The 17,038-nt window shown below is 45.6% G+C and overlaps 1 protein-coding gene across 1 annotated transcript in view; it reads left to right on the top strand.

Annotated features, from left to right (window-relative positions):
* The window catches only part of BMP2K (BMP2 inducible kinase), a 50,305-nt gene extending 33,705 nt beyond the window's left edge, over positions 1–16,600 (top strand). The window contains exons 15-16 of the mRNA XM_082282512.1: positions 1,917–2,030; positions 11,396–16,600. Coding sequence (XP_082138638.1) covers positions 1,917–2,030; positions 11,396–12,804 — 1,523 coding nt within the window. The 3' untranslated portion in view covers positions 12,805–16,600. The remainder of the gene's footprint in view (positions 1–1,916; positions 2,031–11,395) is intronic.
* Positions 16,601–17,038: the final 438 nt, after the last annotated feature.

Raw genomic sequence — 17,038 nt, 5'->3', positions numbered from 1 at the left:
GAACCAGAGGTGAGCTCAACACTGTCCACTTCCAGAATCCATAACTGCTGGACTGCTGGCAGTACTTGTGTAAGTTTGGGGAGATTGATTTGGTTAAGCCACAAGTTTTGTCCAAATGCAAGTACCAAAGCAGATTATAACCAAGGCACGTTTTGGGCTCAGGTCTTCAAGGTAATTCAGTGCGCAGGAGAGCTGGATGTGGTAACACACTTGATAGGCTGTATCTGAAAAGTAAACTAAACTCAACGGCGCAGCTCTGCTCAGTTCTAACCAGCATTAGGAATTTTAGTCACTCACACAGAGAAAATGCAGAAATAACCCCGAGTTACTCCCTTGCCAGCAGCACACTAGATGGCAGCCTTGTCTGTATGGGTGGGCTGCCTTACAGCTGCTCTGAGCTCCTGGGGCTCGGTGCCCCTCAGAGGAGGGGGAGCACTGGTGGTTTGTGTCTGTGTGTGCATGTAGATGCACACGTCACAGCCTTCAGAGACCTTTTAACTTGGCTTTTTGATACTGAGGGTCTTGTGCCAAAGATCGTATGAGCATACCTGGCAGTGCTAATGCCTTTGCTGCAGTCAAAGCAGAAATAATTGTAGTTCATGTTGTCCAGTGGTACTTTCTCAGACTTGGCTGGAATAATGAGAGATCAGGAGATTTATTGTAAAATTAAATCTTGTACCTATAAAATTGTCTTTAACTGCGTAATACTGGAATTTCCTTAGATACGTATTAAGGTTGAAGGCTGAGTTCTCTTTAGATGTAGGTTATCTCTTATGAGGGAAAAAGGCTGTTGAGTACTAAGTAACTTTTTTTGCCATCTAGAGAAAAGAGAACTGCGGATGTAGATTTGATCAGTGGTTCTATTTTTCTGTTACTAAAGCCAACTGCTGTCCTGTGCTTTATAACTCACATGCAGTGGTGTGTAAGTTTGTGGTGCTGAGTAGTGTTCAAAATATGAATCCTTTCATCCTCTTTTCAGGAGCCTAGTTTGTATTGTTGGACTGATGCTTTATACATAAATGAATGATGGTTCTGAATCTGGCAAATATTTTTAAAGCTTACATGTTTATGACAGTAACACCTAAGTGAATATACACAGCGTTTGTTAGAGGATGAAGATGTCACAATTCCTGAGGCTGGCATTACCATCAGATTGCCTGTGTTGAGGGGCTTAATGGTGTGTGCAGTGATGGGTTCTGCTGGGGTGATTAATCACTTCTCTTGTAAAAGGGAATCCAATTCCTAGGACAGAATACATTGCTTATACTTGGTGAGTGTTTTCCTAGTAGAATGATGCTGATTTCAGTAAAAGGTCATGTGCAATTGGATGGATTTCTGAACTGAGCACCTTTGTGGAGAGCTGTGACATGGAGTGACAGATTGGAGCTCCTGGCTCTTGTTGTTTCTCTGTTGTTGGTGTTGCTTTGATCATCAGTTAGGGATGGGCCAGAAGTGACATCTGATGCAGCATTTCTGACAGCATTTTGAAGAAGCAGGTTTCCTAAACAGCTCCTGTAACCACTTAATCATCTGGGCAGAACTGGGAGCCAACAAAGTGAGTCTGCTTTTTCACAGGGAAAAAGCCTGCAGCCCGGCTTTCATAGCATTGCACAAAGACTGTTGTTAGGCTCAGGATCACCCTGATGCTCCAGCAGGGACAGGTGTGGGTGCAGAACCTCCCAGGCACTCTGCCTGTCTCCTTGCCAGTCTGTGCAGTAGGAAGGAGCTGCCCAGACCAACTGTGCAGGCCAGAGCTGTGCTTCTTACAACCCTTTCTTTGTCAGAACCCCCTGCCAGAGAATATATTCCTCTCTCACCCTGTACAGTGCATAGCTTTGCATAGGTGTAAGTCCTGCCATTTTTATTTTATTTTACTTTATGTTATTTTTTGTTCTGTTTCATTTTGTTTTTTACAGACAGGCTGGTGGACAGGAGAGCATCTTCAGATAAGAGTGTGGAGCCACATGCTGCTCCACAGACAAGTCCTCCTGAAGATCCGTTTGGTTCTGTTCCTTTCATTTCTCAGCAAGGCAAGTTCCATCTGTGACATGATTACCTCATAGCTGTATGCATACATACATATAGGTGTATGTATCTGCTAAAGTGTGCACAGCAGTTCAGTGATCAAAGAATGGCAAAGGGCTTGGCTGCCTCCTGAGAGCACATGGGTTGAAGGGATGTGTTACTGTGTTCATTACCTCCAGTTAAAACCACCTGTGCATCCATCTCCTTGTGCCTGTGGAGCCTTGGGACAGACTGTGTAGGGTGTGGTTCTGCTGGGCCAGTGCAATGGGCGTCACCTGGGCAGAGCCACAAGTGCTTTTGCTGAAGGAGAATTCCTTGCTAAGGCCAAATTTTGTTACTTCCTTGTAGTCTGCTTCTGACTCACACAGTTCCTGTAGTTCAGTTCTCCAGCGAAGTGAAGACAGTAAGCTTCTACGCATTTAATGCACAGTTTTGGTACAAGTTGAGTCAAACCCCAACATTTTATGTTTTCTGTACATGGGGAGGGTGGGCATTCATTATTGCTTTTCAGTTCAGCTTTGACTATGTTTACCTCGAAGGGAAGTAAAAATAATGTGTTATGTGGGCATTGTGAGTGGGAAACTGCATCATCCTGCAACTTAAGCAACAGTTTTAACATTTGGTGGATCAGCACTTTAGTATTGATTTTGGTACCTTTGACAAAGTAAAGCCTGTGTGGTAGTTGAATGGTAAAAGGAGCATCAGTCACTTCTGAAGCCACTTAGGTTTTGTTGCAAGTTCTTGTGTGATGAAGGTGCCTTAGTATGACTCATTCAGACTGTTCTTACGGAAGTTCAAAAACTCAGGTAATGTGCCTTAAAATAAATCAACTGGGGTCAACCTAAGTTAGTATCTGTGTTTTCTTTCACTTTGATCTTGTTCTTGGAGGTGCTCCGCTAGGGCTGCATAGCGCTCACGAGTGCTCCACGTGGTGAAGGGTGGACAGGGTAACGCTGTTGTGTTCTGCAAAGCCTTTGGTAAAAATCCCTCTGCGCCCACGGCTGCTTCCTGTCCCTAGACCTGAAATCATTCTGCTTGGTCTAGGACTGTGTTCCTAGTTTGTGGTGTTGTTCCGCTCACTCAGGACAAGTTTGCTTTCTGTCACCTTGTTCATGTTCAGTAGTTCAGTGCCATGTGAAAGCCATTTAAGTGAAGAAGGGTTTGCTCTATAGGTGCTGTTTGGAAGGGTTTTCCCTGGCATCTTCATTCCAGAGGTTGCTTTGACTTACGGGTGAGCCTGAATTCACATGCAAAACAAACAGGAATAGTTTACACTCCATTTAAAATGGGGACCGTCAGGTACTCAGTCTCCTGCCAAGTATTCATGCCCTTGTGTCTAGAGATTATTTTATTGCTTTCCTCACCTGAGATCTTGGAAATGCATTTGACTGTTGCTGTTTTTGGGATGGTTATAATATAGCTTTAGATTGTAATGAATGTCCTCACTGTATTGTATCACATGCTTTATTTTTGTTACTTGAAATCCAAGCTCTCATTCTTGACATAATGAAAAAAAAAGGGAGCTGCTTCTATTAAGGGGAGGAAAAATCCCCAGAAATTCAGTTGTGACTGAAAAACCAGGCTGTTTGAGACATGGTGAACTGGTAGCTGTGGCACTGGGAAAAAATCATCCATTTTTCAATGGCCTTTTTTCCTATGGACTTGTAACTGGCATTTAAATGAGTCAATACTGGCTTGGTTTCAAGGAAGGTATTGTTAGTTATGTGTTAACTGTGAATTGCACTTAGTAAACAAATCAGATACAATAAATCTTTAAATGTTAATATTTATCTTTTAAAAGCTGGTTTGTGTTCCCCACTGAACTGTTCTTTGTAATGTCTTGAAAAGAGGTGTTGCAAGACATCTAAGAAAAGGAGAAAGCTGTTGGACAGACTTGGACATATTTAATTTCTAGCTGAGGGCTTTCTGGGGCAAGCTTGACAAATGTGCCTCCCTAATATTTTGATTTCCGCTTGTACTTAACGCTCTTGTGTGACATGTTCTTTCTGGTTTGTTCCTTGTGATTGTGAAACATGTAACTGAGAGGTAAACCACCTGTGTCCCTTACTCAGGGCATCCAAGGTCAGGTGACTGCTCGGCAAGTGGAACAGGGGGGTTAACACTTAGAGTGCAATTCCAGCATTTGCGAGAGAAACTCTCGGATCTTGTTAAAGCACAAGCTTCATTTCCTTATTGTTACGTGTCTTGGGCCAAATGTGAAGATTGTTAATCACTGTTTGCCATGGGCTCTGGCTACTGAATTTTGACTTGTTGAATTACAATGAGATGAAATGTTGACCTTATAAACACAGGATCTTTAAAGTAAATAAAATTGACTTTCTTGAAAAGTGACAGTTCTTACTGAAGTTGTGTTCTACTGTATTGGCCACAGTTCCAACTCAAAGGTTGGGTTTTTTTCTGCTTGGTTTTTCTTGCTGTGGCATCAGTCTGATGTCTAAATGGTGTATGAGGGCTGTGGCTCAGTAGAGTCACCCAGAGGATTCCTCCTGTTCTGGAGGCTTAAGGGTTCTCTGCTGAAAGCAGTTCTGCACTCAGTAATAAACTGGTTCCTGTCACCTTTTGAGAGAGAGAGTTGCAAGATGATGAATATCGTGTGTTGTCTTTCGACTTACCAACATCAAGTGCTGGTCCTCTGGCAACGTGTCACCAGGTATGTTCATGTGTGTCTGGGAAGGTGAGGCAAGGGAGCAGCAGAGGCTGGAATTGGAAACCTTCAGTCATCGCTGGGAAAGTCTATGGGCTGCTGTGACTTGGGATATTCTCTGTGGAGCTGCGAGTGCATTTCAGGCTGGCACTGCTACAAGGATCACCAGGAAAAGCAACCTGGAATTGGATGGACTGTAGCTGCTTGTCTGTCAGACCTTCTGTGCTTATTCTTGTCCGGTGGGAATGGAGAGCCAGCAGCAACGTGTCCCTTGGCATGCACAGACGGGAGGAGGTGTGAAATGAACTAATGGGTGTTGGGTTCTTCTCTATCTGGGAAATAGGGAAGCACTGTGGAAGTTCTTGATGTCTCTCACCCTTGGTGTGTATCCTATTAAAAGCATTCTCACAAGTAAATTTGCTACACACACTACTTTATGCCTGAATTTTTGTGGACAATGCTAGTGCCCTAAGACCTGAGATGACTGGAAAAGAAACTCGGCCCTGGAAAAGAATTCCAGTGCTTGATCTGATAGAAACAAACCTGACATTGCAAACTTCTTATTGAAAGAGAGAGAAGACAGCACAATTGAATGGCCAGCACTGGGGCACTTAGGCACTTCACATGCAGAAAACAGATCCTGGTTCTGGAATGCCCAAAACTGGATGGTGACAGTGGAAAAAAACATCTCGTGTGGTCAGCATTTTGGAATGGAAGTTTTTGATTCAAGTCTGTGTTAACCAGCTTGTGTTGTAATCCCCTTGGTTACTATCAAGTGTTTCAGAAGCTCAGGAGAAACACATTTTGTGCTGCTTTCAAATGTAAGAAGGAAATGTCATGAATATAGTGTAGTTTGCTGGTGAGTTGTACTTGGTGCCTTTGGTCATCTTGGCTTTATTCACACTAATGAGCTGTGGGATGAAGCCAGGCTAGGATGGCCTTTTGCTTCCCTCAGCTTAATACTGTGATTCCCAGAAGGTATACAAGCATTGAGGTAACACTCAAAATTATATGGATGGGCTGTGTGCGAAGTGGAGGTGTTGGGAAATGTTGCCTGAAGCTGTTTCAGGCATTTGGTGTGCCTGTGGGGAATCTCTGTGACCTGTCTCCTAGCTTGGATCTTGGGATAGGGTTCTGGTTCAGGTCATCTCATTAACAGTTCTGTTGAATGTTGGTACACATCATGTGTGCTGTAGACGTGATCAAGTCACTTGGTTTTTGTAGCCTCCATGGGGTAACCCCTTCTGAGCCACTGCAGACCTGTTCTCTGTGCAGAGACTGAATAAAAACAAGTCCGGTTCTGTAGCAGCTTCCTTGTGACTTCCAGGCTTCCCACACTCGGTGATGCAGTGGTGTCTTCAAATGGTCGCTGCAGGTGTCTGTCTTGGAATAAGAGGGGCTTTGTGGTGTGGTGTGTACTGTCCCAGCTATGTGGATCTTGTAGAAACCCAGCTGGCTGTGTGCCAGACAGCAGTGCCATGGGAATCTGGAGCCTTGGACACACCTCTGAGAATCCCCTGCTGCAGTAGGTGCTGCTGGGTGTGCACCATGTCACAGCGGAAACGTATGATGTTCTGGCAGGAACAGACATGGGGGTTGATTATTCCTTCCGTTGTTTTTTTGTGTACTGCTTCTAACAGGGTTTCAAACCACTGCAAGTTCTGTACCACGGCTGTGGAGCCCTGGCACCACTGTGCAGTCTGGGCCTTTAAGTGAGACACAGCTCACTAGAATTTAAGAAGAAATTATTAATATCAGACCAGAAGAAACAAAAAAGACTTGAGCCGCTTTTACAACTTGAAAAGTGCTCCTGCCAACAGTTCGTGTTTCTTTGACAGCTGATGTTGATTGTTTAAAGATGCCCAGACCTGTGCAGTGATCTGGCTGTGGTAACAGCGTTTCAGGTTTAGGTAACTTGACCTCTAGAGTAAGTTCTTATCATTATTTGTACTCAGTGACAGTTTTGCTGATGTCACTGTATGTCTTCTTGGCTGTAACTTCAGATATTTGTAGTGCTTGCTGAATGCAGATTCAGGGTATTTCCCTGTATCAAGATCATCTTAAGCTTCAGCTGTTCTAGGTATCACTTCCTAAGTAACCTGAAATTGTTCATCCATCCTAGGTATAAATGGTGTGTCTGGGCTCTGCCAAGGGTCTGCTTTTTCTGTCCAAATTGGTCTTCTGATTTTTAAAAAGTTTTTTAACATCTTGGAGCAGTCATAGGCACGTTGCAGTATTTTTTTTGTATTGCACTTTAATCTCTGGATTAATTATTTAAAAGAATGTCGTCACTAGCTGCCAGGCACAAGTGTGGTGGTGTTCTTCCATTTCTGTTGCTCTTGAACATAGAGGTGATGAGACGTGTAAATCCATTACAGTGTTGAGCAGCTGCTGCCCTGGCTGTTGTCAGAGAACTGGTGCAGATTTAGTTGCAGCCCGCCGGTAATCCTTGGGCTGACATGTGGCAAATTGTTATGAAATGATGGTGGCAGTATGTTCCCAATTCCAAGGGAGCTTAAAGCTCTTATGCCCCACTCTTGGGCCACCCCCGCAATACCCTAAAATGGGGGACCAGCAGAAGGCATGTAATTACTGCAGTTGTTAGAGGGAATTCATCCTCTTATAATCCTGTGTCTCAAAAAAGAACATCAGAACAGAAAATTTCCTTGAAGATTGGGATCTTCTTATATGATTAAAGATATTCCACCTGGCTTGCATTTGAGCAAAGAGCAATTGTTCCCTACAAGCTGCAAACCTGATTAGAAGTGTGGTAATCTGAACAGCACATTGCAAACAGATGTTGCTCACCACTGTGCAGCATTGCCATATAAATATGTATCTGAATGTCTCTGCAGCAGTGTAGCCTGACAAGATTGCACAAAATGGACATGACACGACACTTCAGTTTGGAAATCTGTTTGGCCAAAGCATTCAACTGTCATTAAGCAAGGGCTTTTCCCTTTTGGGGGATTGTTTCTGTGTGTAGTGCTCTTTATTTCGTTTGCTAACTTCATTAGCAGTGAAACAGGGGCAACTGTAGTGTAGAAAACCAAACTATCCTAGCTTAGTTTAAAAAATGATAGTTCTAGGGAGGTTATTTTTGGTTTGGTTTTGATTCTTGCCTGATGCCGTTTTTATCCCTGTTCCTGGGGCTAACTTGAAGCCACTGCAGCTGCAAAGGTGGGTGCAGAGATGGATTGTTCCCGCAGGGTTGGCCAGGTAGGGCTAAAAGTGTATAAAATGAGTATCTTAGAGTAGTTTCTGCTCAGAGCAGGTAGGTCTAGTTGTTTCTAACACCTCAACACACATGGAAGGATAAAGCAAAATACTTGCTCTTTCCTAACACATTCCAGTTTGGGAGCAGCGACGTGACCTTTCTGGAAATAATCCTTGGAGTAAAAGTGTTTTCTTCAAACCCTCGTTTCAGGAGCAGTTGCTGCTCACAGCATCATCTGATGCGTGCCACCTGCTTTCCAGGTGACATTGTTGATGTAGGGTCATGTGTGCTGGCTCTGCAACTCTGATAATAGTGAGCTCTTAGTGGAGGTTTTGAGTTTCTAATCACTGTTGGATAATTCCCAGTCTACACAATACCTAGACACTGGTTTCCTGCTGCAATAAGCAAGTCACACTGATAACTGGCAAGGAGACTGGAGACGGAGCAATCTCAGCTAAAGAGCTAGAAGTTTGGAAACCGTGTTCAGAAACCACTGCTGAGCTGAGATGCAGTTATTGGCTGTTCTGTGATGGTGTTGGAACAGGAAAAAGTCTTCTTGCTCTGTCTTTGAGTGGCCTCAAAATGGAGATATTTTGGACCATCTTTTCTCATGTGCAGGGGCAGACCTTTACAAATACACACCTCAAGCTTCCCTTTTCTGAAGGCTGCCTCATTCCTGCCAGCACAAAGGCTGGTGTGTGCTGCATCTAGCGTGCCGTGGCATTGCCCTCAGTGGAGCAAGAGCCCACAGAACTGACTGGGGCCAGGACAGACTGCTGTGGGCAAAGTAAAAATGAACAAGTACATCAGACTTTCAGTATTCTCGTTGGCTATTCAAGCACTTCCCCTTGTGTCTGCCTCTGTCAGCCAGGAAGGTGCTCAGCATTTCCTTGAAGAGTGGTTCAGAGCTCCAAATACAGGGGGAAAATATCTGGCTTCTGTGTTGCTGTGGATGCATGTCTCCAGCAAGAGGGATTGCTCAGTGAATTGTTCCTGGCTTCATCTGAGTTCCTCTGGAGATTCTAGTTGTTAGACTCAAGAGAGGAAGCTTAGGGTGTTAATACAGACTCCTGAAAGGCTGGCTTGTCTTGATGCCCCATTCTCAAGATCATTGGCTGTGTGTGGCCAGCAAGAATCACAGTTCTGAATAACAGGCAGGTCTGTTGGGATGCTGGAGCAGCTGGGGTGCCAGTGCCAGCCCATGGAGTGTGCTGTGGGAAACGTCCTCTTTGCTGTACCATCTGTCTGGAGAGGTCTGGGGCTGAGAGCTGCACCTCGTGTGCCTCAGATGGCCCCTTCAGCAGCTCAGCTGCTCTTGGTAGAGGTTGGGTGTTCTGTCTCGTCAGTGCCCGTTACAGTTTGTTTTCTGTGGCAGCACTTAAATAATATTTAAACCTTTTGGGAAGTCAGGTATATCAGATAACACTGTGGTTCAGTTCTTCCTTGAAAAAAAAAAAAAAAAGCTGTATTAGTTGTTAACTGCATATTGAGATTAAGTGCAAAGTCTAACCATTCCTTGGGACTGTAAACTCTTGTGGATATGGACATAGAGAAAAGGTTTGGGCCTTTTGTTGTGTGGTGTTAACATCTAGCCTAGAAATAGTCCCTTTTTCTTCTTTGAAATCTATTTGCATTTATGCTAACATTAGTGTTCCAGTAAATATTGGAAACAGTAGGATTTGGAGGATAGAGGGTTATATAGTGCAATGTGAAGGCTGTACCTTTGGGAAATCTAAAGTAAGCAGAAAAATAATCCAGATTCTAATTTAGTGGCTAAAGCAAATATGTAGCATTTAAAATTACAATAGATAAGAAGCAATCTGACACCAGAAGGCAAGAAGAAACAGCTCAAAGCCCTAATCACCTGATGTTTTTAGTCATTCTGGTCATCCTGTTCTTAAATCCATACATAAATTGTATTGCTGCTGAATTTTGATTATTTTAAGTGTAACTGCACAGGGGTGAGGAAGCTGGTGGATGAGGAAATCAGCTGTTAATTCCCTTTAAAAATGGAAGAAATGGCTTTTGTAAAACTGGAGCATAGAAAGAAAAGAATCTGACTTGGCCTGGAAGTTGCTAGTTTGCTTGTGAAAGAAGGAATTAGCTGAGAAAATATTTTGTATATTGCAAGAACAAGAGTTATGATCTGGATTCTGGCTGAAGACATTTTTTTGAGAAGTAGTGGATGCCTGCAGCCATCCCTAGCTTTTTCAATCCATTGAACACATGGAGTGCGTTAAATGTCAGTGTTTGGGTAACAAAGCCCTAAGTGGAAGACATTCGTTTTGGTTGAGTGAGGTCAGGGCTCCAGTGCAGTGCTCTGGGTAGAGTACTCTAATAAACTGCTTGAACAGGAGGAGCCCCAGCCCCAGCTGGTGTCAGATGCTGGAGGTGTGAGAAGCTCATCCCCAGTGCCAGGGTGCCTGTGGCAGCCTCCCTGGGCAGAGTGGCACACAGGTTTTGGGCAGTGGCTCTGTGCCTGCCGGGAAGTGACTTCCCACTGCTGTTGTTGGTGTTACATGTAACATTATGCACCTTATCTGTGGCCAAGAGAAGAGGACATCTCAAGGGCAAATGTGCTTTACTCAGTGGAGACTGAGGTGTTTTTATTTTCCTGCTGCTCCTTCTCTTCCAGTAGAAATCCAAGTCGGTTACACTTCTGAAAACATCTCCCCACAGCACGGGGCTCTGACACAGGGAGAAACTGGGCTTGCTAAGTGATGACAGCTGTGCCAGTGCCACTATGCAGCCTCCCCTGCTCTGCCTGCTCTTGCCATCTCTTTTTTTGTACTGCTGCAAAATTTTTACTGCTTCCAGTGTTCCCAAGGCAACCACACCACAGAAGACTCATGAGTGAATTGTTCGTTCAGTTCTAGTTGTCAGTGAATAGGGGGGAGGAAGCAGGCAGAGAAAAAATGAGTAGATAAATTTCCTTGCCATAGAGAAGCTGAGCTGACAGATTGCACTTAGACAAAAAGCAGAAAGCATTTTTCTCAAACTTCAGGTAAAGCAAGAGCTCTTTGTACCTCAGTTGCTGTGGAAGTTAGAAGGAGCTGCTCTCATGACTAGATCGTTGTTTGTCAGAGCAGACTATCAAAGTAGAAGCACACCCCAAAATAGCTTGTCTGCTTAAAAAAAAATAATACAGAAAAGTAAAGTGTTTAAATCCTGCTGTAGCTGTATAATGACTGGTTTTGAAAAGCTGTCTCCAGAGATCAGCTGTGTCCATTAGCCCCTTCTCCGTGCCCCAAAAATGTTGGTACTGTATTTCCAGGCCCCTTGTGCTCAAGAAGTAAAGCTGGCAGCTCTGACTGTTGATTTTGTAAGTGTTGTTTGAACTATCAGATCTGATTTTTAGCTCATTTCACTCCGTAAGTACAGGATATATGTTTGCATAGCTCCTGGGATGTGTGGCTGTGGGGTGTGTGGAGTAAATTTTGCCTTTGTGTGTTTTAAGTTTTCTTTTGCTTTTTTCTTTGGACCTGCAGGTTCCTCTGGAAAACAAGTGGATAACTCAGCCAGCAATCCAGGAAATATCTTAGGGACCCCAACAAAGGCTGGAAAACTGAGCCATGCATTTAGAGATCCCCGGCCAGGGAGGAGAAGTGCAGAGGCACACGTGACAAAAGGTGGTGAGGAGTCAGAGAGTGATTTTGAATCTGATCCTCCTTCTCCCAAGAGCAGTGAGGAAGAAGAAGAACAGGAGGATGAAGAAGTCTTGCATGGAGAGAACGGAGACTTCAATGATGACAATGATACAGAACCGGAGAATTTAGGCCACCGACCTCTCCTCATGGATTCTGAGGAAGAGGTGGAGGAAGAGGAGGAGGAAAAACAGAGCTCTGATTCTGATTGTGACCGTACCAAGCAAAAATGTGTGGAAGGGCTCCTGAGCACTCGGTTCAGAGATGGTGTGGGCAGCGGTGAAATCACAGAGCCCAGTTCAGTGCCTATGTCCCCAGCTGAGGTGCCAAGCACTCTGATCAACCCTGGCCAAGAATTTGATGTGTTTGGAGCTGTGCCCTTTTTCACTCTGCAGCCTCAGGCAAGAGAGAAGATGGAGAAAGATGTTTCTTCTCAGGGCCAAGAGCAGGATGACTTTGATGTCTTCACAAAGGCTCCCTTCAGCAAAAAGGTGCCCCAGCAAGATGGGCAGGGGTCGGGGATGGAGCCTCTGCTCTCCCCCACCTCTCCACGGAGCGTGGATATCTTTGGCTGCACCCCGTTTCAGCCGTCCCTTCTCCCCAAGTCTGCTGGGAGCAGAGAGGACCTGTTTGGGCTGGTTCCGTTTGAGGAGATCACAGGGAGCCAGCAGCAGCAGCAGAAGGTGAAGCAGCAGCGGAACCTGCAGAAGCTGTCTTCCCGCCAGAGGCGCATGAAGCAGGAGGTGTCCAAGAACAATGGGAAGCGCCATCACGGCACGCCCACCACCACAAAGAAGGGGCTGAAACCCAGCTACCGCACCCCAGAGCGCGCCCGCCGGCACAGGAAGGCCGGCCGCAGGGACTCCCAGAGCAGCAATGAGTTCCTGACCATCTCGGACTCCAAGGAGAACATCAGTGTGGCCTTGACTGACAGCAAGGATCGAGCCAACCCTCTGCAGGCGGATGAGACTCTGCTGGATCCTTTCGGAGCCAAACCCTTCCACCCGCCAGACCTGATGCGCCATGCCCAGCACCAGGGCTTTGGGGACAGCTGCGGGGACCATGGCACCATGGCTGGCAGGCCAAGGCAGAGCTCCTTTCACGGGGCCGTTCACGGTGGGGACGGGCTGAAAACAGATGACTTTGGTGCGGTGCCCTTCACAGAGCTGGTCGTGCAGAGTACACAGAGCCAACCACAGCAGGCGCTGGAGTTAGATCCCTTTGGAGCAGCTCCGTTTCCTTCCAAACAGTAAAGGCTTCCAATGGGTTCCCCCCACTCCACCTCTCCAAGTCCCTTAATAAAGGTTTAGTGGAGTAATTTATGTGGTTGAAATGCCAGGGCCCTGGGTTGTACAGCTTGTTCAGGTTGAGGAGGCAGTGGCCTGCGTGCACGATTGGATTGCAAATGATGGCTAATTCTGATTGGGATCTTTTTGAGAAAAAGAGAAACAAAGCAGGAGCATTGTTTTCTTAGGGCAGATGGCTCCCAGAATGAAACAAGGAATTGGATATGAGTCCCTGTCACTGACTTGGGGCCCTGGGACATACTGTCATTCTGCACTGTGGTGTTGCCTTTCCATCCCTCTGCTCTGTGCCCAGGTGGAGCGGAAGAGGCAGGGAGCACATGGGAAATGTTTTTCATATGTACAGGGGGCTAATGAACTGTGGTGCTTCTTTGTGTCTCAGCAGACCTAAGAACCAAGACATACTAAAATCCAGATTATGTGCTGGAAATAGTCAAGTCTTTGCTTCCTAGGTGAAAACTACCTTTATTAATCATAAAAATAAAGCAACCACATCCTCATGGGGCTGTGGCCTAGAATTCCAGAGCACAGCTATTGCTTGGGACCTTGCAGACTTCTATGCAGCGATGAAAGGCAGATGGTTTTTTTGGTGTGCCTAAATGGTCATTTTTTAATTAATTTTTTTTAATAGTAAGTGCCATTAATGTAAAATAGCAAACTGGAAACATAGAGTCAAAACTAAAGAAGTAGATAATTTACTGATCTGTGAGAAGCCTGAATGTAGGGGTGAGCCAGCAGGTACATGGCTGGAATTGCAGCACTTGGGAGACTCCTCAGCACACTGGAAGAGGAGTTGTCCTTGGGCACATATGGAGTGTTTCAGATGACTTGCAGAGTTCACTGTGAGGTGCAGCCCTTGGATTGATTTGATTACCAAGTGGGATTTGTGTCTGTTTTCATCTTGGATTTTGTTTTCAGGAAAATGTGTGTTCTCTCAAACATGGGGGGTTTTTTTACCACAGTAGTTTTCTGAAATGACTGTAACCTAATGCTCTTTTAAGGTTTGCTAAATGCACTGAGCTTTGGATGAGCTTCCTGCCCCAGCTGTGTTCCAGCAGGAGCTGGTGGCTGCCGGACCACTGAGCTGCTTTTCACCCCATGGAGCCTTATGGGCAGGAGCCTTATGGGTCCCCTCTGCCCAGGAACCTCGGAGGCGTGAGGGACCCCAGGAGGTGCCTCAGGTGATGGGAGGAGGTGTGAACACTGCTGAGCACAAGAGTTTCCTTCCTGTGGTGTGGAAGTTGGTGCTGTGCGTAGGTGGGACAGCTCGGCTGCCTCGCAGCTTGTCCTGAGCCACGGACACCGTCTGCAGAGCCCACGCCCCTCAGGACAGCCCAGCCCGTCTGCCTGGGTTCCACAGCCATCTTCACGGGGACACAGAAGGAGGTGGTTCCTCGGCTTGTCTCACCTTTCTGTCCTGCTCCAGTGGAGGCTGAGGAGTAGGTAGCTGGGTGTTCGTATGTGGAGGACATCACTGTTTGTGGCCGGGTGTCCTCATGTCCCCCCCATCACAGGTGAAGTGAAATATTCAGGGTTGTGAGCTTTTTTTCCCCCAAGGCCTCCTGCTGGATATACAGGAGATCTGTGATCCTGAGATCTCTTAGGGGGGGATTTGATCCCTTACAATATTCACTGAAAACACATTGAAAACAAATCACGTGACTCCTTTGGTGACGGTCAGTTGGATAAAATGCCGAGTAGGATGTATGTGAGATTGCTTCCCTTAGCCCCGGAATCTGAAAGTTGCTCATAGCCATCTGTACACCATCTGTACAACCTTCATCTTGCTCAGTTTCATTTCTCACAGGGTGTAAGTGGAATATTCCAGCTGTGCCTGCTTCAGTGTGCCTTTTCCAGGCTTAGAAGTTAAGCCCTTAGGAGATTGAGTCGAAATGTTTCAATACAGGACTTTGCAGGCTTTATTACTGCTCTTCTCACCTGTTTGGTGCCAAAGGCTGCAAGAAGCACTTGCCAATTTTTGTAGCATTTCTGACACTCAGGTTAACTGTCTTTTTCCTTTTTTTTTCCCCCCTCTGTGCATGCTTATGAGCTGCCTTTTCAGTGTCCTTCAGAGCTGTTACCTGCCTGAAGAGCTCTTGGAACAGAGTGAGATGACAAATGGAACAGTGGGGTGGACACAAAATGAGAGTAAAACCATGGTCCTAAATGTGGCTGGTCCTTGCCAAAGCCCCTTGCCTTCCCAGTGGGAAAGCAGCGGGAAGGGTTAACGATGCGCATGGCACTGGGGCTTGGCTCCAGGGCCCAGGAAGAGAGGTGGGGGCTGTTGGACACACAGGGAGGAGGCCGGGCATCAGCAGATCCAGTGTGGGCAGAAGTGATCAGGTAAATTAAAAATAGAAGGACATGCATTCATGTGTTGTTGGTTTACCCCCAGACTCCAGGCTGAGAAGTGCTGCAGGGGGTTTTGGCAGAGGGTCTGCACGCGCTTGTACTGCAGCACAGCAAAGCTGAAGGGAGAGATGAGGCAAAGGCAAACGGCAGACCCCAGTGGCTCTAGAGCTGGCATAACATCTCTGGTGTATGACTTATGGCCTGTGATACTTGCCTCCTAATGGCCTTAACAAACCTGGTTCTTCATACTCAAGATACCAAACAGGTTTTTGCTTAAATGTAACTTTTTTGTCTCTAGAGCTAGTTATTTTATCCTTTCTCATGGTCGATATGAGATTGGTGCACCCTGCTAAGCTGACTTTGCCTGGTATATGTAGTTTATGCACAACTAAACCCAAGTTTGGGGTTATTTTCAGCCACTATCCACTATTCAAAGGAGGTCAAAGATGTGACTATCTGGGAATGGGATATCCTTCACCTTTGTTCAGGGTGTGCCGTGTGCAACGTGACCTTCGCTGGAATCAGGAAAGCCCTTGCTGCAGTAGGCAGGCATGTACGTGCTGCCTGTGGCAGGGAGAGGGCAAGGTAAGGGGTTGACACTTCCCTTCCAGGCAAAAACCACAGTGGATTTTTACAGCTTGTCCTTCTGCGTGCTGAGGGACTGGAGCACAGGCCTTCTAGGATCAGCTGCTGGAGAGAGCGTCTGTCCCAAGGTACTAAGAAGCCCCTAGTGGTTATGGTCATTGAAAGAAAAACCAGGTAGTTTTGTTTGTCTGCGGACTCAAAGGGCCCTGAGGTGTATACTTAATATAATTAATGCTTTGGCTGCCCTCTGTGTGGCAGGGGGCTCTGTGAGCACCAGCGTTGGACGAAAAAGTTTCTAATCATTCTGGGTGTCCCAGTTAGTAAAACCAAGTACTGTGAAAATAAGTTGATATATTTGCTACTGTGAGAATAAGAGTTTATCTGGAGTTTTTTATACTATATAGTGTATTTTTATATATGAGAAATATATATAAAATATACACATGCTCGCACACATCACGTACCCCTTGGAGTTGCTGTGGTTTTGGTAACCCAGCAGCCACAATCATGTTTGTGACTTGAGTGAGTATGAGTTAAGCACCAAGGGTGGCTGCTGTGTTACTGTTCCACAGTGCTTATTTTAAAAGGAAATCAAGAAGAGTGTGTGTATGGCTAAAGTTGTGACTGAGGCATCACCTAGTACTAAAGAGCATAAAAACGATTTTAAAATTGCTGGCATTCAGCTTTTAAGTGCACTTTCCTGAACTACACTTCCACTTCTTGTTAGACTTTGAGTTTTAAAGCTGTTTTGTGTACTACTAAAGCGAGAACTTTTAACTTCTTTTGTGAAGCTGATGTATGTCACAAAATCCTTGGAGTTGTTAAATAAAAGAACCTGGTAACAGTGCCTTTGCAGGTCTTTTCAGCACTGCATTGTGAAGTATTCATATGTAGGCTTTGATGTACTCATTATAAGCTGCTGCTGCTGCTGCTGAATGATTTTGTGGCTGTAAGCACCTGTGTCTCTCTTAAAAGTGTTTTAAATAGTTATATTTGCTGCCCAGTCATCTTGCTTTGTCCAACTGGTTAAAAATCTGTGGCTCATGTGTTATTTTGAATTCCTTCGGCTCAGTGTTACTCCTTAAACCCTTCCTTCAGGAAGGTCCTGTGCGGTTCCTAATGCCACTGCTGTGCACTGAGCTCTGCACTTCTGGACAGAACTGTACTGTGGTTTGAGCCCCTTCCGGCAGTTGTTTACTGGACCAGGTTTTTTGAACGCTCCTTGTATTGATTTTACTCTTGAGTG

Source organism: Coloeus monedula, assembly GCF_965178545.1.
Source record: "Coloeus monedula genome assembly, chromosome: 5".
In the NCBI taxonomy this organism is placed as follows: Eukaryota; Metazoa; Chordata; class Aves; order Passeriformes; family Corvidae; genus Coloeus; species Coloeus monedula.
This window is presented reverse-complemented; position numbering and strand designations above follow the sequence as displayed.